The sequence below is a fragment of the Lissotriton vulgaris genome, chromosome 1_1, assembly GCF_964263255.1.
Source record: "Lissotriton vulgaris chromosome 1_1, aLisVul1.2, whole genome shotgun sequence".
NCBI classification, from domain to species: Eukaryota; Metazoa; Chordata; class Amphibia; order Caudata; family Salamandridae; genus Lissotriton; species Lissotriton vulgaris.
This window is the reverse complement of record NC_141685.1, coordinates 2,044,321,403-2,044,347,460: the sequence shown is the minus strand read 5'-3', so window position 1 is coordinate 2,044,347,460 and position 26,058 is coordinate 2,044,321,403. Positions and strand designations below refer to the sequence as shown.

The following is a 26,058-nucleotide window of genomic DNA, read 5'->3' as shown; positions in this document are numbered from 1 at the left end:
CCTCTTTCTAGCTCTGATGGGTGCGCTGCGGGAACCCTGCCCTCCTTTTGAGCACCTCCTGGCGCTCAAACGATGATGCACGATGTGCGCGTCTCACAGGGTGATGGGACTTGTAGTCCCCTCACAGTGGTGGCAAACGGTGTCCAGCTGTGTCGAGCAAGACCCCCGGCAGCAGTCTCCTTTATCGCAATTTTGGCGTTGGCGTCAGCTGGCAGGAGGGTGACTCAGCAGAGTTTCTTTTCCCCAGCGTCTGTGGCAGGCAGAAGGAGAATATTGCAGCAGGTATGAATAACGGGCTCAAAAAGGGAACATGGATGCCGGCAGAGAAGACGTGTTTCAGAAAGAGGTGCTCAGAAACTTGTGGAGACCAGAGACAGCTTGGTCATTCCCACAGAGTCTCTCTTTCTTCCTTTCCTACCAGCAATGCTTTAAATGGAAATATATAAGTGCAGGTACTCACTCTTTAGAGTCCCTGTTTGCTCCTCAGAAGGGACATACTCTCACATTGAATGTATTGCAAGAATGGTGAGAATGGTGAGAAGTGCAGGTTCTCTCTGTCCCTTTCAAAATAAAGAAGTGTAGGTTTTCAGTACTGGACAGTAACTGCCCATTTAAAGCCCTGCCTACAAGTTCAAATTTGGCAGAACTGTGGTGAGAGTAAGAATATAGGTAGTTAATGCATGGTAAGTAAGGGTGTTAAAAACACTTTGGAAAATGTTCATCATGTATGTGAGTTTACATGTCAAATGGAATTTGTTAGCTATCATAAATGCATGCAATCTTCCAGGACAGATATTTTGGTGTGAAAATCAATAGGAAGTTTTGAGGGCGAGGGTGTGCCTACCAGTAGGTTTGTGGTTTCTATCATTCACATGCCATTCTTCTCTTAGCCAGGCCAGGCTTTTGAGAAGCAGAGACTCCCAGGGCTTCCTCATTGAAATGTTGAGCCCTCTTATGGTGCTCTTTTCATTTCTGTCTCAGCTCCTGACTTTCATGCCTAAAAGCAGCATCATTAGTACTCAATTGGACATGATGGCTTTAGAGCTGGTGCGTTAGCTTTTGCAAGGACATCCATACCTTCCCCTCATGAGGCTTTGTTACACTAATCCAGGCTGCTCTGCTGTCATGCTTGTCTGTCAATGGTTTTGACCACAGATCTGTAACTATTGTCCTATTGCCCATTGGTATCTCCAAAGGCTCCCTTGATGAGCAATCAGTAGTTTACCCTTGTGCATTGAATGTCCAACATTTGAGCCCTTTTTAAGTCTAAAATATTATTAAAGGGGGGCGTGGCCAAGATGGCGGGGTGAGCGGACGCTTCCTCCCGTAGCTCCTCCAGCCCGGCTCAGCTCGAGCCCCGTTTTCTGCGCTTCTCTCCCCCCGCAGCTGCCCTGCGGGTGAGAGGACTGTGCCGGAGTTCCTGGTGCACATATTGATGCCACTCTGACTCCCATCGCCCCGGAGGAAGTACTTCGAAAGTTTGCTCAAAGATCGAAGCACGGAGGACAGCCTAGGAGGCGGAGCGAATTGCAGTGCTGTCCAGGCGCCTCGGCTGGGCCTGGTGCTGAAAGCTGGCGATCCCGAGGGATCGGACCCGCCGCGCTCCGAGGACTAACAGAGCCCTCCGGCCGCAGCCTGAGTGGCCGGTGTCGCCGATGCTCAGCGGACTTTGGACCTTAGCTGGCGCTTTGGCCCTTCACTACCGACGACGGTGCACGGGGTGGTGCGGACCCCGGATCTGGAGGCGAGGGCCGGAGGCATCCACACGGCGATCAGCCTGTGTGGGCCCTCCGGTGCAACTGTGGGACATTGGCTGCAGACTTTCTTTGATTATTGTGCCCCGGGGGCCGCCGGTGGTCTCGCCAGCCCAGGCCGCTCTCCCTGGCCCCGCCCTGCCGCCATCTTGCCCCTGAAGAGCTGGCGTTGGCGACCTCCACCCGTGCCTCTGGCGGGCGGGTGCCTACTTTCGCCTCGGCTTCCGAACTACTTCCTGAGGGGTGCACTGCTGAGAGACCCTAACTTTGGCACCTGATCGCCACACTGGTCGGGGCCACGACTGGCTCGACCCGGGCCGGACCGCCATTTTGTCGCTTGTGACGCAGCACCCCTGTTGTCGGCGGGGTCTCCACATCTGGTGCCCACGGACGACTGGGCGCCTCTGCGGCGGCCGGACTTAAGCCTTGCCCACTGCAGCGGCCACGATGACTGGGAGAGGAGGCTCGAAGAAGGGGGACCGCACCCTGCTGGACATGCTCGGCAGGGCCCAGCAGCTGCGGGACAGAACACAACCATCGCCGGGATCCTCCCAGGCCTCGGCAGACGCAACTGGAGGCGAACCGCCGGTCACGAGGTCCTTTATGGAGGAATTATTTAGCTCCCTCAAGGAAGACTTCCAGACACTAAAGAAGGAAGTAGCCAGCGAGGTCCGAGAAGTTCGCAGGGAGGTAGAGGGCCTCGGCGAGCGAGTTGACACGGTGGAAACAGCGGCCCAGCGCCGAGATGAGGAGATAGTCCATCTCCAACAGGACGTTCTCCGCCTCCGGGAGCAGTGTGTCAAGCTCCAGGCCCACTCTGAGGACCTCGAGAACAGGTCCAGACGGAACAACATCCGGGTGCGAGGTGTCCCGTCCACGGACGAGGGGACAGATTTGGTGGCCTGTTTACAGGACTTGTTCCGTGAGATCTTGGGGGAAGATACAGATTTCCCGATCCGCATCGACAGAGCGCATAGAGTGGGCCGGCAGCGCCAGTCATCGGCACCCCCCCCGGACATTCTGGCGTTCTTGCCCGACTTTCCCTTGAAGGAGCGCATCATGGCAGAGGCCCGCAGGAAGCAGCCTTTAACTTTCAGAGAGCGGCCTGTGGCGCTCTACCAGGACCTGTCCGCCATCACGCTGCAGAAGCGCAGGTCCTTCAGGATTGCCACGGACTTTCTGCGTGAACATGAGACGCCCTACTCCTGGGGACACCCCTTCCGTCTGATCTTTAGATGGAATGGAGTGCTACACCAGCTGCGCTCCCTACAAGACATCTGCGGAGTGTTGGGACTCACGGCCACGGAAGAAGATGGAGCGACGCCGACATGGAGGCGCCCAGAGAGACGGGGTCGACAGAGGTCGGCGAGGCGACAATCACCGGCGAGTGCGAGTCGCCCTGATTCCCCTACCATCAGGGCGGATATGGCGGAAGCTCTGAGAACGGCGGCCAGGACCTTGCCTGACTCCAATGGCGTGGCCTTGACGGCCTAACTTCACTCCGGGGGGAGAGATTCTTAGCCTTTACGATGCTGGGTTGGGGCTGGGGGTTGGGAGGGAGCGGTTGGAGGTGAGTGGCTGAACGTCCACTTGATTGGTTTCTACGGACTTGCCCGTTCGGGCTTGACTGAGACAATGGGGTGTTTCTATTTGTTTGTGGTTTTGGCTAGTTGCCATGGGTTTGTTTCGGGAGGGTGTAAGAGTTGTTCTGTTGTTGGTGGGGTCCCGTCCGATATTGCCCATACGCTCGCGTGGCCTGTCTTGGCCTTCCCCGAGCGCCTGCCCCGTGCGCCCCCTCCGCTGACCCCTTGCTTGTTACATAGCGCTTTGGTTCCCCGGGGGAGATGCCGTCCTTGAAGGTAGTGACCCTTAACGTTAAGGGTCTGAACAACCCTGTGAAACGCAGAGCGATCCTATCCCTGTTAGAAGGGACGCAAGCGGATATATGCCTTCTTCAGGAGACTCATCTGCTACCCAAAGATTGTCATAGGCTGCGCTCTGCTAAGTTCCCCACCCAATTCTTCTCTTCAGCAGCGACCAAGACTGCAGGCGTAGCCATTCTTTTAGCTAGCTCTTTCAGGGGAGAGGTGCTGTACAAATATGCCGAACAAAAGGGGAGGCTCCTAGCATACCGCATGCGACTTGGGGGTATTGCCTTCACGGTTGGCTCCGTTTATAGCCCGAATGATCACCAGGATCGTTTCCTGGATTCAGTGTTGGTGGACGTCACTGCCTCGCCCGATCGCCATATTGTCCTGGGGGAGACCTGAACGTCGTCTTCGACTCGGCTATGGATAGGTCCGCACAGCGCTCCCCACAGACGGGGGAGCTTTCCCGCGCGGTGCAAGACCGGATTGCAGAGATGGATCTGCACGACCTCTGGCGCGCTATGCACCCCACCGATAGGGACTATTCCTATTTCTCCCATGCGCACCGCACGTATTCGCGGTTGGACGACCTCCTGGTGAGTGGCCCGCTACGCACAGCCGCCACGGCGGCAGACATCGGGGTCCTGTCCCTGTCCGATCATGCGCCGGTTTCCGGCGTCTTTGCATGGCCAGCGGCCTCCCCCTCTCGAGGGTCGTGGCGGCTTTGGGATACTCTTTTACATAAGAAGTCGGTTGTGAAGCGAGTGGGGGAGGTCATTCAGGATTATTTGGTCCACAATGGCAACTCCGACACGTCTCAAGCGACGCAGTGGGCAGCCTTGAAGGCGGTCCTCAGGGGGGAATTTATCTCCATCTCCTCGGCCGAGAACAGGGAGCGGCAACGTAAGAGGGACGAACTGACTGCACAGGTCAGGGAACTTGAGCAGGTTCACCGCCGTACAGGGGCTCCTCGAGTTTAGAGGCAGCTGAAAGCGGCGAGGAAGCTCCTTTCTGCGCTTGACCTAGATCGGGCGGAATATGCTGCTTTGCGTCTGAAACATGCCTTTTACACGGGCGGGGACAGATGTGGTAAGCTCCTGGCCCATCGGCTCAGGGCTGCACAGCAACGCAATGTGGTGAAGGAGCTGGTGGGCGCAGACGGGGTTCCTGTTTCCGGTGATGCGGAGGTGGCGGACTCCTTTCGCAGCTTCTACGAAGCGTTATATGCCGCGGAGCCCTCCTCGCCGAGGGACGCTGAGGACTATTTGGAGTCTGTGACCCTCCCGGTGCTGGAGCCCGCCCAGGCGGACCACCTGGAGAGGGATATCCATGTGGAGGAAGTCATCTCCGCTATAGCGCGACTGAAACACGGTAAAGCCCCGGGCCCGGATGGTTACACGGCCTTGTTCTACAAGACCTTCTGCTCCGCTGTGGCCCCAATCCTGACTCGCCTGTTCAACTCCTTCTCCGAACCGGGCGCTATCCCGCCGGACCTTCTTTCCGCGACTGTGTCGGTTATTCCGAAACCCGGGAAGGATCGGACCTTGTGTGGTTCGTACAGGCCTATTTCACTTCTGAATGTTGATCTTAAGCTCTATACGGGGATTCTGGCGTCCAGGCTTGGACTACACCTACCGGGCCCGGTGGAGGCGGACCAAGCTGGCTTTGTACCCGGTAGACAGACAGTTGACAACACCAAGAGAGTGACGCACATACTAGAAAAGGCCTCACGCGTTCCGGGGGAGCGGATGTTGCTGTCGGTCGATGCGGAGAAGGCCTTTGATAGAGTTCATTGGCCGTACCTTGAGCTGGTTCTCAGGAAACTGGGAATCGGCGAGAAGTTCCGCACCATGGTCTTCAATTGTTATAAAAGACCATCAGCATTGGTACGGGTCAATGGGTATAGCTCTGGTAGTTTTGTCATTGAGCGCGGTACGAGACAAGGCTGTCCCCTCTCGCCGCTTTTGTTCGCCCTCTACATGGAGCTGTTCGCCCAGAGGATTCGCGATAATCCTGACGCTATTGGGGTTAAGATGGGTCAATATACCCATACTGTTTGGCTTTATGCGGACGATGTCCTGCTGACCCTGGACGACCCCAGGAGGTCACTCCCTGCTTGCGTCCAGGAACTGAACGCCTTTGCACGTGTGGCCGGCTTTAAAATGAATATGGCCAAATCGGCTGCCCTGGACGTGTCGCTTGCCGCGGACACCAGGAGAGACCTCCAGCGTCTTTTCCCCATGCAGTGGTCCTCGTCCACGGTGCCATACCTGGGGATCCTGCTAGCGCCTTCGCTGCCTGAAATGGTTAAAGCTAACTACTCTTCCCTTAGCAGGAAGATTAAGGAGGAACTCGGCCGATGGAGCAAGGGCCTGCTTTCGTGGCTGGGCCGTATCGCAGCGGTGAAGATGACGGTGCTGCCTCAGATCCTATACCTTTTTCACGCTCTACCTCTCCAGCCCCCTGTGGGTTGGATACAGCAAGCGCAGGCTGACATCTCCCGTTTCGTTTGGCAAGGCCGCAAGCCACGGATGAAGAGGGTTCTCTCCACGCTCGCTCCGGGGGGGGGTCTTGGTATCCCGGATCTCCGGAAGTATTTTCAGGCGGGGCAACTCCGATATTTGGTGGAGTGGAGCAGGTGGGAATCTGATAAGCACTGGCTCTTTCAGGATCAGGCGGTGGCGGGCCGTACCCTTCAGGAAGTTCCATTCCTGCGCCGCGCGCATTGCCCGGCTAATCTTTACGCCTCCTTTGTCACCCGGGTCCCCCTGCGGGTGTGGGATGCGGTCTGCGTGCCCCGTGAATTAACTACCTTCCCATCACCGTTCACGCCCATAGTTGGTAACCCGGACTTTACTCCGGGCTTAGAGCCGGGAGCTTTTTCCCACTGGGTGAGTGCAGGCTGCAGGGCACTTTTTCAGATTTACGGGCCGGAGGGCGTGCTTCCTTTCCAGCAACTCCGACAGGAATTTGGCCTGACGGAGGTAGACAGATTGCGCTACATGCAGGTCTGCCACTGGGCTCTCCAACCCCAAGTGCGCGGCGTCGCAGCCCGTCAAATCACACCTTATGAGCGGTGGCTGGTGACCCGGACCTCGGACGCCAAGCTCATTACCGATCTGTACAAATTCCTCCAACCCCCGACGTTTCACTATCATAACCCGGGGAGGGAGCGCTGGCACAGAGAGTTGGGCAGGACACTAAGTCACAAGGAGTGGGACAGGATCGCATATCGGGCGAGGCATTCTGCGTACCGCACTGGGCTCACAGAGACCTTTACTAAGGTGTCCACTTACTGGTATTACACCCCGGAGAGGCTCTATGAAATGCACAAACTCACCGACAAGGGATGTTGGCGGGGCTGCGGACAGGAGGGTACTCTATCGCACATTCTCTGGGCTTGCCCGGTACTGACTGCTTACTGGAAAGAGGTCTTGGATGAGGTAGATAGACATTTTGAAATTGAGTTGCCGCGCTTCCCAGCGTATGTTTTGCTAGGCCTTCCCAACGACCTAATGTACCCGCTGAAGTCCCGCAGGGGTAGACAGATTGCTATTGCGCTAGGCTCAGCGGTCCAGAATATCCTTGTCCACTGGCGCACTCCCACTGCCCCCTCCATTACTGGTTGGCTACATAGACTCTGGCAGGTACTGGGTATGGAGAAGATGTCGCTTACAGTGGCTGGGAATGTAGATCTGTTCGAGGAGCTATGGCACCCCTTCCTGGCACTACTGTCCACGGAATTCCGGGAACTCACCTGCCCGAGGTTCCTGCGCCTTCTTAGGCTGACGCCACCGGCGGCCTCGGCGGATTAGGATGAATGGGGATGTGGGGATTAGGGGATGGGGGTAGGCTGTTTGGGGCGGATTTTTCTACTACGGGCTATTGGACAGGGATGTTGGGGTATTGTTTCCTTCCTTTTCTTTTCTTTCTGGGGATGGGGGGCTTGGAGGGACTGCGTTGTGTTTTGTTGGATTACTGTAAGCTGCTCGCGCTTAGCTTTGGATGGGGGGTTGGGGAACATGAGAGGGTTGTGTGCACTGCCTTATTGCCTTACAATTGATGTCTGCCCCTCCTGGACCACCGACCTCCTTTTTGACCAGAACTGCTGACACTCGTCTTTTTCCCTTTCACTGTATTGTATGTAACCTTGACCTCCTACTTCCCTTCCCCATGTTCCTTTTGTTTTAATAAAAATGCTTTAAACCTAAAATATTATTAAAGAGGCACACTGACTAGTTTGCATGTGACCGCACCAGAACGGATGCACTAGCTGGAGACTGGGGCCTCCAACCCCTTAACAAAGTAAAGCTGCGGATCATGTGTATGCACTAAGGGTGGCAGTTTCCTTTTCTTACTGCTCCTCTTTACAATGCCGCCTTCTGTCATATACTGACTTCCAGTCACATTTGACCTCTTTCTCTTCATCTCCTTGAACGCCCTTCCTAATCTTCAATTATCCATTACACTTTCCTGGGATCTGCCGCTCAAATCTCGTTTCTCTCTTTTCTCAATGTTTCTCTTCATCTTCCCTCTCTAGCCATACCATAATTTCTTCCCCATGCTATACCGCCAGCGCACGTACCTATTTTCTTTAGATTTCTTACCCTTTTTTTCCTTTCTCTCGCTGTCATTCTCTGTCTAATCTGCCTTACTTGGGCTCCACTACTAAAACTGCTCACAGTCTGCAAGAATGGGTCTATCTAGGAATGGGGGTTAGGAACTAATGGCCAGAAAACACTAACTTACAGTCAAATGCTTGACTTAGGTACAACTAGACTTTCAACTCCATGGACAAGACGGAACTGTTGTAAATTCCTTAGATTAAATACTCACAGACAGGGCATACGAATAATCAACCTTGGACAAAATATTCGCCCTAATCAATAAGTCAAATGCTGAGTCTCCAAGGGCTAGTTTATGTGTTTTGCATATGAAAATTTCAAAGTTTAAAAAAACTGCTGACATCTGCCTCTTCAAATATATGATTTAAGCCACTAGAATTATAAAGCAAAGCAGGACTAAGCTTTGTGATGGGGTGACTGATTTCTGAGGTAAGCAAAGTATATATTATGCTGCAAATTATGCTTCACAGTGTGTAGTTTTATCTAGTCACTATTGCATTTCAACACACAAGAATAGATAAAAGTGGACCTGTTTTTTTCTTTTTTTTTTAAATGTCACCGTATCTTTGGAAAGAATGTTTGAAATATATATATATATATATATATATATATATATATATATATATATATATATATATATATATATATATATATATTTTAAAAAAACACTTTCCTTTTCATGAAAAGCAACGGGTCGCACCACAGTGATCCTTTTATGAATCAGAGTTTTATTTCTCTGGGTCCATACAAACAAACACACCAACGCGTTTCGTTCTATCCTAGAACTTGTTCTTTTATTTATATATATGTGTGTTTGAATATTTCTAAAAAGAAAGAGCTCTGCAAAACAATTATGAACACAACATAGTCAATAGGCAGTTGTTGGCCAAGGATCCCCTTAAAGAGGTAAAACATTGGTCATACAAAAGATGCAAACCTGATTCGAGAACATTGTGACGCTCACATAAATTACCATCAATAAAACGAAACATTTTAATGTAAAAAACAAATTCATTATTTCTTCCTTATATGAAATTATTGTAAATATGTATGGTTGTACATAAAATACAAATTCACTACAACCAACCCCTCAGGAATTAGAATATACAAAAAATATTAACACAACAAGGGAGAAAGGCACACCTATTTAATTCCTGAATAAAGCAGCAAGCAGTGAAAGGTGACCAGTTAATTTAAGAAAAGTGTCAGACGCTGTGCAGCATTCCAAATACAATCTTCTTAGTAAGCTTTGCTCAGTTTGACTTATAAACTATTTTGTTGAACTATGTTGATTATGCAGCCACAGATCGATGGCTTATGTGACAAATTTGTCAAATCCCCAATTATGCATAGTCAGCATCCTACACAGAATCTTACCATTTAATTTTCTTTGATCATGTTCAAATACTAATCCAGTACTTTAAAGGGCTACTGGTGTCCACGGGGGAGGATCCGACATCCATACACTACAAAAGCTACAAAATTAATGAGTTCACTCAGGCATGGATTCATACCACAAGCAAACATTAGTACCACTTGCCCTTTATCAAGATGGCAGAAATCCTATAGCAAATTCCTTGGACTGCACTCATCTGCGAGATTATGTCTTTAAATTAATTTACATGTGTTGTTAAGTATGCAATAGACGGAGGCACAAGAAGAGTCAAACAAATGCTGTAATTTGTTTTACTTACTCAGTGGAATATGAATGCTTTACCAATGTAATTGTTAACTATTTTACATGGGTTTGTGCCACAGAGAAGCACAACTAAATAAATAAATGAAAGTTCTAGCCCCATAACAAGAAGTGGGTGACACCCTTTTATCAAGCCCACTCGCCGCAATCTTCCCTTTTCATGCCACGCCCTTAGGGCCCTTCTCTTCCACTCTCGCATCCATCTCTATCCTCTCTAATCCCACACTTTTGTTGTTATTACTGATGAACTACAGGATGTCACCTGTGCTCCAACGGCTGAATGGCAAATGTGTCTGGTTTGCACTGCGCGACTTTGAACGTGCAACACTGCATGTCAGCTTTGGTAACTACAGCTTCGGGTTGAAATACTACTTGTGAAGACTGCTGAAAAAATTAGTCAATCGAGCAGAAATCTAGCATTAAAAAGTTAATACCTCGGGAGGAGAATGGAAGTTTAACATTAGTGCTCCCATGCTGGGTCATGATAGCTCTTTTCTTCTTTCAAACGTGCCTTCCAAGCACCCAGTCAGAGGCGTCAGGACCCCCCTGCTCCATCAGTTTGGGTCGGATGTGGGTCCCCTTGGGAAGTGTGTACCACAAAACCTTTAAAACCTTAATTTTTGGTACTTTGATGAGTAACAGTATTACCCCTGTAGCCTCCCAAATAAAAGCTACATAATGGGACGATGGAGTAGAGCATAACATGCCGTAAGAGCGAACAAACTGAAAGGCGTAAAGAAGGGTGCGATTAGGAAAAGGATGGAGTGACGGTTAAATGGACGGAGAAAGAGGTGGATGGATGAATGGATGGATGGATGGATAGATAGATAGATAGCAGGAGGGAGAGATGGTTGGGAAGAAAGGTGGAACGAAGGATGGTGAAGAGAATGAGCAATTAATAGGATAAAAGAATGAATGGATTATAGGAGAAAAGAATGAATGGATTATAGGAGAAAAGAAAGGATGGATGGACGTTGTATAGATTACAAGTGGGAAGGGAGGGGGAGTAGTGTATTTATCTGCCTACACCCTTGCACTCGGCCCGTACAAGAGATATACAGTAATGGGCATATGTTTTCTTTTTGAGCACTCAGAGGAAAGAGCGTGTCTTTTGTGCACTCACCTGCGGAAATAGTGAGTGCGTTGAGTTGTCGATCGTTACAGAGTGAAAAAATTCACCGTCAAACCACAGATTCTTTCCCACGGGGGTGTTCTGTTTTGTCAGAGCGAAGAAGTGACCCGGGTCACAGCAGTCCTGCAGCAGACTCCTAACAAAGGAAGCAGAGGAGAAAAGGTCATTTCGCAGCTCAATTAAAGGCACCGCACTCTGCATGAGACCAGACTTCCAAACTCTGCATGAGACGAGGCTCTACAGAGGGAAATGCTGGGAAACCTATCACCAGCCACGATATGAAATGGAATCTCAACCACGTCGCCATAACTATATTTAGTGTATATATGCAGTTTTTGTTTCAAAACAAAATTATTAAGTCATAATCCTGTCACATTTGACAACTCTCGTATAATATGTCGCGATCACAAGATTAATTTCAATATAACTTAATTCACTTGACTAACTAACAATGTGAGATGTGGAGAGGATTGTACTTCTATGATATGGAGGCGGCATTGAACACAGACAACTGATTCAGTCACTCAACAGCCACCTCGTATCTCTGAAGTGCAAAGGAGAGGGGGCTTCATTTACATCCACACCCCTTATTGCGAAGTGTGCTTAATTTTATTTTATTTTGAGTTTTTGTAAAGCGCTACGGAACACCCTGCGCGGAGATCAGACGGCTTAAAATACACTGAAAATATGCAATGTTCCAAGTGCACGGAGCTCCAGACATTTCAGTAGAGCGTGCCACCGTCCTGAGCCCAGAAAAAATAACCCTGGTCATCTGAAAGCGCTGCTGCAAACTCCAGCTGATCAGATACCAAGGGTTTCTGCTAGACCCAGGTGAGCAGGACAGTTGAACTAACCTTGGGTGCCATTGTGCAGGTGTCAGACCAGTTCTCCGACGTCACTTGGAACAAATAAGAGCTCTACACATGCTCCAAAGCTGCCCACATATGCTAGTGAATAGAAATACATCTAATTGATACTAAATAAATGTAGCCCAAAAAATACCGTAATAAATCTATTCTTATTTTCTTGTATCATTTAAAGAGCCTGATTACCATAACCTCACATGACAAACCCAAGAGAAAGGATCCATTTCTAGACTTTCCTCGTGTACACCCTCTGTCTCATTCCAACTTGATAAAAAGTACTATTTGTAAAATGATGTCCACATTGGAGCATTAAGTCTTCTCTGACCGTAACAAGTTACAGTAGTAAGAACAACCACATTTTATTAACCCAGCTGATAAGGCAGGGAGCATAGTCGTATACAAAATAAAAAGACAACTTGGTAATGAACTACATCATAACAACGATTATACCAAATAACTGAAGGGTGAAATCACCAGCTTCACAAATGAGTCAATGAAACAAGATTTCACTAAAAATAAAGAAATACTGAGATCCCTACCCTTGCGCAAGATCCACAAGTCACTTGTAAAACCTCCTGACAGCTCACTTGCTGCATGGTGTCAATATGTTCTAGAGCAGTGATACTCAGCTTACAGCCGGTGGCCGCGTGCGGCCCTCCTGGCCTTTACATGTGGCCCCTGGTCAACAGCAGCACTGGGCTGCTGCTTACTCTACTCAACAATAAAATAAATAATGCTAAAGAAACAGACAAGAAATTATTTGAAGGTTAATTGAAGTAAAAGAAAGGAAGTAACTAGGGTGTCCTGCACTGCTAAACTTTAGAAATACCTTCTTTATTTTAAAGACATCTTGCAGAAAAAGTGTAAAGGTATGATGATGTATTTCCAAATTGCAAAAAGTGTATTCCATTAACATGCAGAACTATTTTACCTTAGTACATCAGATTATATCAGTGGGTTGAGAAGTATTTTTTAAGTGATAATTTTCAAACATGAATTTATAACCATTCATTCTTTCCTCCACCCTGACAACAATGCCAATAGTGAAATAAAAGGCAAGTCAGTAGTTAAGTGAGCTCTTTGGGTGGCCTGGGCTTCTAGTATACACAAGCATTATAGTTTATTAAATCAAACACAGAAGGTTGTGTACACATCCTGAAGTCATGAATGTGATAAGGAAGAAAAAGGAGGTAAAGTGAAATAAATCAATTGCGTAGGATCACACAATTTGGTTAATTGAAGAAGCTAGGATTAATCCCAAACTTTTGGTTTCACATAATTCCCCTACAAACACCCCTGACCTCCCCTGTGCCCCATATTTCCTTACTGCCTCCCTGCTGGCATCAATGCGGCCCTCGGTCACATCACAGACCAAATTTTCTGGCCCCTGGGGAAATGTTTGCGAGTATGTACCCATATCCTAGAGCCCCTAGTCAAGGGTTTGAATCCTTAATATCGACGACAGAATACTGACATATCATTATCTTGCTCTTTGCACTTTTTTACTTGAGCAATAACCACCCAAAAAACCATAGGGGGTATGACACAACAAAAACTACAATTAAACAACAAAATAAATAGGATAAAGTGAGCTCCACAGTCGTGGGTATTAAAAGTCAGGTATGTGACGATAGGGCGTCCCGTGAGAGCTAGAGTGACCAGATAACCATGTTTTTATCTGTTTGTTTATTATGTACATGGCCAAGTCACAAGAGGGATGGAAGGAACTTGAGCGAGCACTCTTTTAATGACTGATTGGCGCTGCTCGTGCCCAGCGAATAGTTGGTAAGGCAGGGCAAGCAAAGCCTGTGTGGCTATCACTAGCCAGAGACGCTAGTTGGACAGGGCAGCCAAGGTGAGCATTCCAGACCCTTTTGCTTGTTGAAATAATCTGATATTAAAAAGCAGCAGGCGCCCTATTGTTCATGAACGTTTCTGAGAAATGGAAGAAAAACAATTAACCCACGATCACTTATGTTGTGCCTCTGGCCTCGTTTTCACTTCCGAATGACGTCACTACTAACCTTATCTTATCTTATTATTCATTTTGCTGTGCTTTTACACTGCACGTCTTCACTCAAGCAAAAAGCCCAAGGTCGTATGTCAACGGAGGTCTCTTTAACAAAGCAGGCATTGAAGGCCACCTTTAGTCACTAGGATTATTTATAAAAGGATGAGTTCTCAAGCACCTCATGCCAATCACTCCATTTTCGAGTTCTGTAAAAGCCGTAGCGTGTGTCTTTTGTCACAGTGTGACCCGGCTCCTAAAGTGCTGCGATGCGTTAACGGGGCGGGGGGGGGGGGGGGGGGGGGGGGGGGGGACTCGTCAACAGCTGACCTCCGCCCACATCTGAAGCAACAGCAAGGGGGCGCTTATCGCCTCAAGAATTAACGCCCCCGTGACGGAAGGGAACCGTGCTAACGATGCATCCGTGCTCTCCGTGCTCGAGGCTGGAGCCGTCTGCTGCGGCGCGAGACTGGAGCCAGGCCCTTTGTTCACCCCTGCTTCCCTAGTGAGATGACTGTGAAGCATTAACAAAACGTGACGTGTGAAAGGTCTGCCATAATCGGGTGTGAAAGGAAATTTACACTACTTGCGGGGTAGGGGCTGTCCTGTCACAATGAATGATCATTCAAGCCACTGGGACAGGTGTTAGCAACACCCCATAGTTGTAAAGGGCTGCAAGAGAGCCATGGCACGGGAACTGCGGTCTCAGGGCACTATAGCGCTGTGTTTATTGATAACAGGTCACAATATATAAAAACAATCTATCACAGTGCAGTTTTCGTGCCGTAGCATCACAGAAGAGAGTGTAAATGGTTTACTTTGCAGCCTGTCACGAACCCTGCCCCAAAGTGTAATGAATGGGTGTTACAGTGTTTTGCACACAGTCATAGCTGCCAAGGTTTTACATTGCTTATATGTAACATTTTCCTAATTTCAGTGTAATTATGAGTGACATTCAACGACTATGAGTGACACTTTCTCACGAGCAAAATCAAGCAATAAAGATGTAAAAATGGCCTCCACAATCGCCCCTCTCAACCATACACTGTGTCAGGTCTTTCAAGGCTCCATTTTTTACCTGATTCAGACCTGTAATGTGCATACTCTAGTGCTTTCAGTTGTATATGGGGCATTGTAGCCGTAGAATACAGAAGTCACTGACAACCACTGCCCCAACTAGGACAAAATGTAGTGACTGTATTAATCAATCGAAGATTTCATGCGATTCATGTAAAATAATACTTTTCCTGAATAGAGAAAGAAACATGACACCCATGATAAGAGAATCTTCACAGCACCAAGTCCTTGAAAAAGCAGGAGGCATGAGTAGGCATTGGGAGGAAGCAGTCCTGCCAAGTATCACACATCAGGCGTGATGCTAACCCATTTCAGTGTGATGTTTCCGCATCACCGCACTGAAATGCATTGTCATGCATTTTTGCCACTGACCTGACAGCGTTGAAACTGACTGCCTTAGCCTACGCCAGGTGCTGGTGCTATTAGGGCTAGGCAAATCAAATTAACCTGCATACAAAATCATGCCACAGTCCTGCTTTTCAAGTGGAAGAGAAATTTATATAGAACTTTTTGACCTGCACATAGTGTAAGACTTTTTTTGAGGGGAATACACAGAGCGGAATACACAAAGAACAGGTGATAAAAACACTGTGCACCCCCACCCCCACCCCACCCCATACTTACTATTTCTTCACTTTCCTACTGAAACATACATATTGTAAGGGCCTTCTTTGAATGTGATGTTTAAATAGTACAACATAGTACCTGCTCTGAGAACAGCATTCAAGCAGGTGATTTAAAAAAAATACTTCTCGTTTATGTGGCAAGTAAAATGTCAACGCAAAAAAGAGATAATAAAGACAAACCTGCATCCTAACCAAATTACAATGGTGTATTACCAGAAAGCCACCCAAGTAAAACTATTTATTTCAACTAAAGTAATCAAGATTAATGTCAGCAGGTAGGACACGCTGTTTGGTAAGAAACACATAGCTTCATTAGGAAATCAGATAAAATTAGTAAAAGTGATGATTATATTTCAAAACTTGGCAGCAGCCGCGAGCGCTGCCATAAGGAGCAGCCTCCAAATACACAATTGGCCTTGTTCAAAATCAGCCTTTGAATTAGCCTATAACGTTTTAATCATTCGCGAGAGTTAAACAATACAAGAGGATGCACTGCCACTGAATAAGTATACAAAAACAAGTTGAAAACAGTAATGGAGACAAGCACAATAGTATTTTGGATTCATAAACATCGTTCTTTCTAAATTGAATATTTACACAGATCAGTTAGAATCATTTTAAATTGATATCTGCTTGAAAATATTTGTGGCAACAAATTATAACTGAAAAAAGAAGCTTAAAGTGGCATTATCATAGTACTAACAGATACGCTTTTTCGTCAAAATCATAACTACGAAGTAAGGGGATATAATTAGGTTAGCACACATGCTGCCAGTGACTCTGGGAGTGGAAACGGGGAGTGGGCGGATTCACCCAGCTGGTCCTGCTCTTTATCTTGATGTTTCTGTGTACAGCAGCCATTTGTTGTGCAGTTAGATAACGGCCGGGGAAAGCAGGGCCCATTGAGCCTGCCGAGAGGAGCGCTGGTGGCCAGACACTCAGCTGAGGTGAGAAGAGAAGTATCCACAACTGTTCATAAAATACATCAATACTTAATTATGATTAAGTATTGATGTATTTTATGAACAGTGTTTTATTGAATATCATTGTACACGTTGTGATTAAAAACAATGCTGTGATATCCTTTTTGAATTCATTTGAGATATTATTCATTTTTGGCCTATTTGCTCTAGTATCTGGGACCACTTTGTTTGTATCACTGCTGGTGACGAGGGCCTGAGTGACTGTTCTTCTTGTCTCAGTGGGGATCCACTTGAAGATCCTGCGGAGCATTCAGAGGGTGTTGAAGCAGGATGAAGAGACAGCGTTGACCTGTTTGGTCATGGAGAAGGTGGAGTCGAGGATGACCCCTAGGTTGCGTGCGTGGTCGGTGGGTGTCTGGGCTGTTCCTAGGATTGCAGGCCACTAGGGGTCATCCCAGGCTGAGGGGGTGGAGCCGAGGATGAGGACCTCCATCTTGTCCAAGTTCAGCTTCAGTCTGCTGTTCCTCATCCATTCGGCGACGGCCTTCATTCCTTCGTGGAGGTTGTCCTTGGCTGTGTGAGGGTCTTTGGTGAGGGATATGGTCAGCTGGGTGTCGTCGGCGTAGGAGATGATGTTGAGGTCGTGCTGTCTAACGACATGGGTGAGGGGTGCCATGTAGATGTTGATCAGCATCGGGCTGAGGGAAGAGCCCTGGGGTACGCCGCAGATGATTTCGGAGGCCGTGGAGCGGAAGGGGGGGAGGCAAACGCTCCGAGTTCTGCCAGAGAGGAAGGATGTTGTCAAGTCCAGGGCCTTCTCTTCGATCCCGGCGTCGTGTAGGCGTGTGCATAGTGTGTGGCGGCTGACAGGTCCACGAGGATGAGGGCTGCTGTTTCTCCGTTGTCAAGCAGGGTCCTGATGTTGTCCATGGTGGCGAAGAGGGCGGTCTCGGTGCTGTGGATGCTGCGGAACCCAGACTGGGACGGGTCCAGGATGTGGTTATCCTCGAGGAAGCGGGTCTTCGAAATGTAATGTCATTGTGAAATGCAAATGTGTTAGACCACAACTGTTGTAATGCACTCTTTTGCTTCCCAGCTAGGTGTGTTCTATACAAATACCAATGCATACAGGTGCTGCAAACTGAGAACTTCAGATTCATATGCTCAGTTACATATGTGCACAGGACATACTGGTCCGGCCTATTCTTTTAATGAGTGTCAGGCTGCGGTGGTGGGTGCACGTGCACACATACCAGTCTGTCATACTGGCCACAGTAATAGCCATCAACACAGTTCTCCAGATCTGTTTGCTGTAGGCAGTGCTTTAAATGCGCCGGTACTGTCCGATACTGTGTACCAACACTTTTTGTATTTTGAGAGGGAGAGTACCGGCACTTCTCAAGAGTGACTTAATACTTTTAATTGGAGGGTGCCAGCACTTCTCAGATACAAACAGGTACTCTGGTACAGGGTACCTGCACTTCTATTTTTCTAGGAAAACCAAGCAAACAAGCCATAAGCTGGCAGCACAATACAACGGCAGCAGCTGGTGCAGTGACCCCCTCCACCTCTGGATAAATGTGGCACTGCAGAAGCTGCACCACTGAAATCTGTGGCTCAGCAGCCTTAATGGGATAAACACAGCAAGGTTTTCTTTGAATAGTTATGTGAATTCGTTTGCAAAACATATATTTCAACTCATGAGGAGAAACGTTTTGTTTTTGGAAATCATACTACTATCATTTATATTTGTCGACAATTTTGTAATGTATTAAAAATTAGTTTGGAACGAAAATGTACTGTACACAGAACCTTGCAGAAAGTGATTCAGGGGATCAAGATCAGATCAGGCCGTAGCCAGTGGTTCGGGTGGCACACAGCACAATGAAGGCCGATAAAGGGATTATTTTTAACTCTTACGTTTACTCCTCCTGTTTTCAGACCACTTCCACAGCTACCTCAGTGGAAACCTTGGAGTTAAATCAATTCTCAAACATGTAGTCCAGATTTTAAACTGCTCTCATGAGCAGGTTGGCCCATATTCTGTGAAACCACTACAGATGTAGGATGGAGATGTCACACCATGGCTGAGTTATTGACCTTGGAACATGATGACTTAGTCTGATCTAAAATGTTGTCCTTCTGGATAAATCAAGTTATCGCACTGTATCCTTTAAGTATGGGCATAGTAATCAATTACTATGGGCATGGTAATGATGTACAAAACGCATTGGCAAAGCGAACAGATCTGTCTTTCCTATATACTGCACAGCTACACAACAAGTCAGAAAGATAGGCGTGCTTAGAGGATATACATATAGGCAGCATGTACAGTGACACAGGCACTCACAACACAGAGTCGCCTTTTCCTCCACCTCTGAGTAACTCTTTGGAAGTACTCAGCCTAAGCTCTTCCTGTCAGCTGACCTGATTTTTGTAGAGTGTCACGCAAGAGTCCTAACTTGTGCACCCAGTGTAGCATAAACACACTAGCAATGTACACTCAATAGTTTGTGGACATGAGGCATGGGTTCTGCTTTCGAAACAAGCACTGTATGTTTTGTGTCTAAAGCATGTACCATTTGTGTGACCACGTGGTACACAAGTTCAAATGTGACATGTAATTCTTCAATTAGGCTTTACTCATTGAAGACAAAAGGTTGATGAAGAAAATATTCATAAGAAACTCATAATTGGGCAGACTTCATAAGCATTCTATTAAAATTAGCGTGCTGTTTTCATATACAAGTATTAACAAGTGCTGCACTCTTTAAAAATTTCAGAATATCAATTTAGGTATCACCACCCACTTCTCTGAACTCCTGTCCCTACTGAAGCACTACAACTTCTTCGCTGCCTGTGATTACACAATGGTGTTAAAGCCTCAAACTATCTACAACTTATACAAGTTAAGGGAAAATATTGTGGCAACTCTCCACATTTTTATTTCTGTTTCAAATTACATGTTTATACCTTTAACTGGGAGTTTTCAATAGAACAAAAATATTGTTCAGGGAAATATGCATACGCTTCCTTGAAGTATGACATCAGAGGATAAATTATGCAGTGTTTAGACAGAAAGAGAAAGGCTTTTGGTTAGACATGTTTGGTCAGTAGTGTTTGTAGATGAGAGTCATCTGCATCCTGTTTAGTGAACTGCATCAACGCAGAACTGTTGTATACAATACAGAACAGGCTGGGACACTTCAATCAAGGGAATTATAAGCACACTACTCACCCGTCAGGGTCTCAAGGTGCTGGGGGGATCAGCAGTTCCGTTTCATTCGAAGATCCTGGTCATCAGAGCCTTCCTGAAGGAGTACAGGGAGGGGGCATGTCTGATGTTGTTGGGGAGCTTTTTCCAGATCTTGGCCGCGATGTAGGAGAAGGATCTTTTCCCTGCTCTGGCTATGCGGATGCGCAGGGTTTTGGTGAGGAGGAGGTTGGTGGAGCGGAGGTTTCATTTGGGTACGTGGAGGGTGATTCTGTCATTGAGGTATTGGGGTCCTTAATTGTGTAGGCATTTTTGTAGGTGTAGGTGAGTATCTTGAAGGTGACTCTTTTTTCGACGGTGAGCCAGTGGAGTTTGCGTTGGTGTTAGCTGATATGTTTGTGTCAAGGGATCCAGAGGACGAGCCACAAGGCGGTGTTCTGATTTGTCTGGAATGAGGGGCGTAGGGACTTGTTGATGCAGGCGTACAGGGCGTTTCGGTAGTCCAGCCTGCTGGTGATGACTGCGTGGGTGACTGTCTTCCTTGCCTCAGGGAGGGGTTCCATTTGAAGGTCCTACGGAGGATGCAGAGGGTATTGAAACAGCTGGAGGTGACAGCGTTGACACTTTAGGGCCTTATCTCATAAAGGGAGAAAGGCATCTGCTAATTTAGGACACAGGGGGTCATTTATAACAAGCATTAGCAAAGCCAATAGGTCTTGTCTATGCGAGATCTATTGGCTTTGTTGATGTGTTTTTTAAGCCATTTTGTACAGCAGGATGGCTGAAAGTCAAAACAAAAAGAAAAGCTCTTTGACGCAGACAATACTGGCCTTTTTTGTTTTAATTTAAACCACACTACAGAGCAGCCGCACTGCTGGACAGCAGGGCAAAAAAAGGAAAAGCCAACTAGCTCTATTATTTGGCTTTGACAAAGTGTTTTTAGTTGTAAAGCAGCTCAACTGTTGTGCAGTGTGGTTGAAAGTAAAAAAAAAAAAAAACTTTATGCCATACCCAACATTGACAGCGTCATAGTGCTTTTAAAATTTTCACTTTCAGCCATGCTGTGCAGCAGCTGTGCGGCTGTTCAACATGGCTAAAAAGCATTGACAAAGCCAACAGATCTCACACAGGCAAGACCCATTGTATTTTGGCAAAGCTTGTTGGCTCTTCCACATTTATATACGTGTCCTACATGTTTATGGTCTTAGTTTGACCATGTAGTTTGTACATTATTGTGTGCCCATTAACTGTTTGCCCTGAGGCACTGCTGAGTGTAGCGGAAAGGTGTCACAGTGTCCAGCTACGCCCATCCTTGACTTCTGAAAGCTACTTCAAGCCGGGATACAACTCCGACAAATGTCTTTCACCGCTACTGACCTTTCCAGCCTGCCCCTCCCAAGTGGTTCAAATCAAGTAATTTTGTGCTTCTATGACCAAGGGAGGCATTACAACCCAGAATGTGCTAAGTCAGAGACAGTCAAGAATTTGAAGATTTACTCCTTGCAAGGGTTTCTAGCTCGATCAAGGAGGCAGTGTTTACACCATGTGATCTGAAGAACTTTTTTTTTCTTTTCTGAAGTTTTGTATAGCAGGTACCTGGCCCAACATGCATTAGACTGCTTTACATGAGCACAAGATTATATTATACATGTAAGATTTGTGTATTTGTATTTTTCATAGGCACCAGGAGATTAAATGATTTGCCTAGAATCACAGGATTTTGAGCAGACACCGAGACTCAAACCTGTTTCCCAATTCCAAAGTCGGCAGCTCTGGCTATTAGGGCTCAGCTCCTCCCCCAAATATTGGTTCAGTGTGAATCAACATTCTTCACTATGTGAATTAGGGTTGCCACCTTTCCAAGAGAAAAATACCAGCCATTTGTTGTTTGAGAGTCTGGAATCGTTCACCTGCGAATTAGGACTTTAAACACAATCTAATGTATTCATTTGTAACATGACTTATCTGCCTTTGTTTACTTTCATTATTATTCAAGGATCATTAGTGAAGCTCTAGAACACATTTAAAAGTGATTTCTATTTATATATATTCTATTTAAAATAAGTATAGATAAGAGCTAAATAAACAGGCTTTTGGTGATTTTTTGTATTTTTGTACCAGGAGAGACATGAAAATACCAGTGGTGCCCATAGAAAACCGATCAGGTGACAAGCCTAATGTAACTTGACTAGTATGACTCTGTATGTACCCTTGCATTGCTGGCAAAATAAGTGGAGACATATTGGTTAAACTGTGAAACCTGTTAATTACAGAACTAAATTGATGCCAGACAATACAGTAAGTGCTATATTTACAGTGCAGCAGTACAGTGACGCTGCAAGTTCAGTGTGACTAGAAAGCAAAACAAGCAGCAAGGGGCGGGGTGGGAGGGGGCAAGCAACAACATGACGGGGGGGGGGGGCAGGGGGTAGCAAGTTGAGGAACAGCGGAACAGGACAAACAAAGGTGAGGGTTGGGTGGTAGACGAATTGCTGTGCAATATGCTGAAATTAAACACTAAACGCTGTGATGTTTAGCACTGGTGCATCATGGTACTTTTTAAAAATAACGAATAGACACGTTGCACAGCAGCTAAGATGTGCATCTTAACCTTGGCTGCTGCTGCTTCTAGGGCATACACAATTATTTAGCTGATGTGTGCTTGACTTCACTGGTAATGGGGCCTCAATGACAGTCCCCACATTTCCCTATACGTTTTGCAGTCCATGAATGTTAAAGTAATGGCTGAAAAATGCATTATTTTATGAAAGCTCAGTTGGTTAATGCAAGTATGACTGGTGCCATATTATACATTGTGCTCCTTGGGTGTTAAAGGCTCGTGTACCATTGTACATCCTGGGGTACAATGGTATTACAGAAGTGTCCACAGATGCTTTCGTAATGTTGCCAACACTGGCACGAATGTAGCTTCTGCAGGCGTGTTCAGTCACTCACTGTACCCGACTGCAGGGTGATCCCTTTCACTTCTTTAAAGTGTCAGCGGGTTGCCATTTGCACTGTGAAATATGAAGCAGCCACTCTGTATTTCAATAAATGCCCTGCCCCAAGGGCAGTGTGTGTTTACAGATGCACTGGAGGCAGTGCATTCCTTGTAATAAGCTGGCTGTCCCTGTTTCAGCTAGCACAGCTCTTTAAAGGTGTGCCCTGGTGCAAACAGGGGCAGTGACTCTTTCCTTAATATGGCCCAAAATGTATGTGTTACCAGTAACGGAACTGAATACTGGTTCATGCAACAGGGAAGAGTGACGCGTTTATAGTGCTAGGTGGTCTCATCCTGTGACTGAAAGCACTGCGAATATGCAAGTCATTATTTGAAAATGCAAAATGTACGAAGAGATTTATTTAGGCCAGATTTACTAACATTTTGAGAAGATTTGTGCCACAAAATTGACGCAAACCCATCGCAAAGTGTTGTGTTGAGAGGCACTGTACAACGCAAATCATGATTTATGTTGGAAAGTTGCCTAAACTAATAGAAAGAAGCACTTTGCACTACTTTGTGCTACTTTGTGTCAAGGGGGCATACTATGGGCGGTGCATGTGTATTCGGATGCAACCACCCATGAGTTTTCTCACAAATCTCTGTACATTCTCGTCGGTAAACTGGATTTGCGCCGAAAATGTACACTTCCTCAAGACAGGCATAACAGTGTAGCAACTTTAAAAAGATACCACATTTTTCCAACATTGTATGTGTACTGCACTGTAATGCACATGGGAAAAGCCCTTCTAGTACATAATAAACCCCACCATTTTTGGGAAGTTTTCCCTTCCCACCCTGAAAAGAAATTTAATTTTGACCTTCACAGGAGTAAATGTCTAAATAGTTGCAAGGATGGAAAGGATCAGAAAATTGTTTGTGAATACACATAAGCATGTAAGTTTGGACATGTACACAAGCCTTGAGGGTAATTCTGCCCTCAAATGACCACTACCAATACTCAGTAGTAGATGTACTCAGGCAAAATGTTCTATATGTAAACTTACAAATGCAAAACCAATTTTCCTGAATTGGGAAAGCAGTTTTGAGCTCATAACTTAGTCTATTTATGCATGTAAGGCCCCATGTGTTTGGTCACAAAAACCAACTAGACAACCACATTCAAAATAGAACAAGCCTTTTGGTTTTGTCAGTGCACGTTTTTTGTTATGGTTTTTCCAAAACTTTATTGTCAGGTAAGCTATTGAGCTCCAGTCAATCTTAAAAAACATGAGCTAAAAACAAAATTAATTCTTGGTTTCAAAAAGCAAAAATTGACAAAATAACCCCAGGCACTGAACGGAACTACTTTGTGTGTGGATGTTCTCCTTGTGAAAGAACGGAGTGTCTTCGCGCGCGGGGAAGTTAGCCAATGTCTTAAATGCGTTAACCCCCTGCCCCACGCTGCATGCTGTAGTGAGCAGAATCAAAATGTTGATGGCACAATAACATACTAGTGGATAAAGAGGGTTGGCTGAAAGCACTTACATGTAAGTTTAATATTTATATAATTTCAGTAAATCAAAAGGTCTTGTCTAATGCGAGACGTAATAAACAAAGGTAAGAACAATACTAGGTCTGGTAGAAAAAACAAACCAATTGAAAAATGGGTTGGAAAAAAGAGTTGCAGTTGAATTTTATTTTTTAAAAGGAAACCTTTTTATTGAAATGAAATGAAATTATTGTCTTAAACTATGCAGTTGATTTAGGACGTTTTTGAAGGATTTATAATCATTTTGTGACCAAATCTATATTGGAAGGGTGTTTCAGAGTTTTCCTCCAGCCACTTTCAGGGTTTTGCCTCCCATTTTGTGATGATTAGTCTGCGCTCACAAGAGGAGTATAGCACTTTTGATGTTTGATGGATCTGAAGGGGTCTGATAGGTATGCAAGAGTCTTTGTGTAGATGGATTTCCACTTAAGACTTAAGAGGAATGGGTGCTGTATTTGGTTTTCACTGGTTAGCCATGATAGCTGTGCCTTGACGGAGTAAACATGGTAATTTTTCTTCAAACCGAAAATGATCCTTGTGGGTCAATTTTGAATATGTTGAAGTTTTGCTATTTCTTTTTTGGAAGACTTAGAAATATTGCAATACAAATGCGTAGTGTTGATAAGACAACTGATTTGACCATTAGTTTTCTGTGTTGGATGGATAGGAGAGGGCAGATTTCACATATGTTATATAAGTGGTACTTTGTTGATTTGAGGAGTTTGCTAATAAAATCTAATGTTTACTTATAATGATAAATAGTATTCCATGACATTAAACTTATCATAACATTTTGTTACACACCTGTAGGCTAAAGAGTACAAAGCCTAGCATCTGCACAAGGTCTATGTCTCTAATAAACGAGGGTTGGGTTTAGAATAATAGATCATTTTGTGGGGATTTGTGGGGATCCCCGTTAGGCCGGATCAGGCCAAGGCCAAGATGCTGGAGACTGCTTGGACAATTCGAGGGCACCCGGCCTAACACTCAATGGGGACTGGGGCTATCAAGCCAGTGGTTGTCGGAGGAGCCCCGCTGGCCCTGGAGGGCAGACCGACTTCCATGGAGGCTGTTCCTGTGCTGTGGTGGCCCAGCCGGGGCATGGGCCTGTAGTGGACTTCCCAGACTGGGCCAAGTCCGGGGGCTGTGTCGGTCCCGGCGGTCAGGAGGCCCCGATTGTGGGCTGCTCCCAGTTGGGGTGGCGAAGAGGAGCGGAACTCCCAGCACATTCTGCCTCATCAAGGTATTAACGGTGGTGGTGAGGCGGCCCTTACTGGTGGGCGGCTCCTATTCAGGGGTAGCGGGGCAGTGGGGTGTGGCCCAACAGATCCTGCCTCGCAGAGGTCCCGGAGACACAGGAGTGCCAGCGGTTGCTTGTGTGGCTTGTTCCAGGCATTTTGAAGCTGACAATCTTGGTCTGCCCTGGAGGAGCCAAAGTGCATCTCATCTGAGACCCAATGAGGAGGTAAGGTAGTGGGAGCCGACGCAGGGGGCCTGCTGCGGTATTGATCTTGGTGACAGCTGGGGTGGCGTTGGGGCCATATTGCTGAGCATGGGGCAGAGCTATCCTGGCTGGAACTACTGGTGCATCTCCCCCTCTGAGTGGAGCCCATTCTGATGATCCCTAGCCAGCTCTGAACTAGCAAAGGAAGACATCATTTCCTGGACTGACCTTTGAGACATTTTGGTGGCCTTGGGCTGTATTGACGAGTGGAGGCGCCATTGAATTTTACCTTGTGCTTTGGGCCATGAGGCTGGCCTTTGGGGGGATCCCCG

At 46.7% G+C, this 26,058-nt stretch overlaps 1 protein-coding gene across 1 annotated transcript in view; it reads right to left on the bottom strand.

Annotated features, from left to right (window-relative positions):
- The window catches only part of ST8SIA1 (ST8 alpha-N-acetyl-neuraminide alpha-2,8-sialyltransferase 1), a 554,515-nt gene that overhangs the window by 350,653 nt on the left and 177,804 nt on the right, over positions 1-26,058 (bottom strand). Inside the window, exon 2 of the mRNA XM_086920406.1 lies at positions 11,067-11,211. Within this exon, the coding sequence (XP_086776532.1) occupies positions 11,067-11,211 (145 nt within the window). The remainder of the gene's footprint in view (positions 1-11,066; positions 11,212-26,058) is intronic.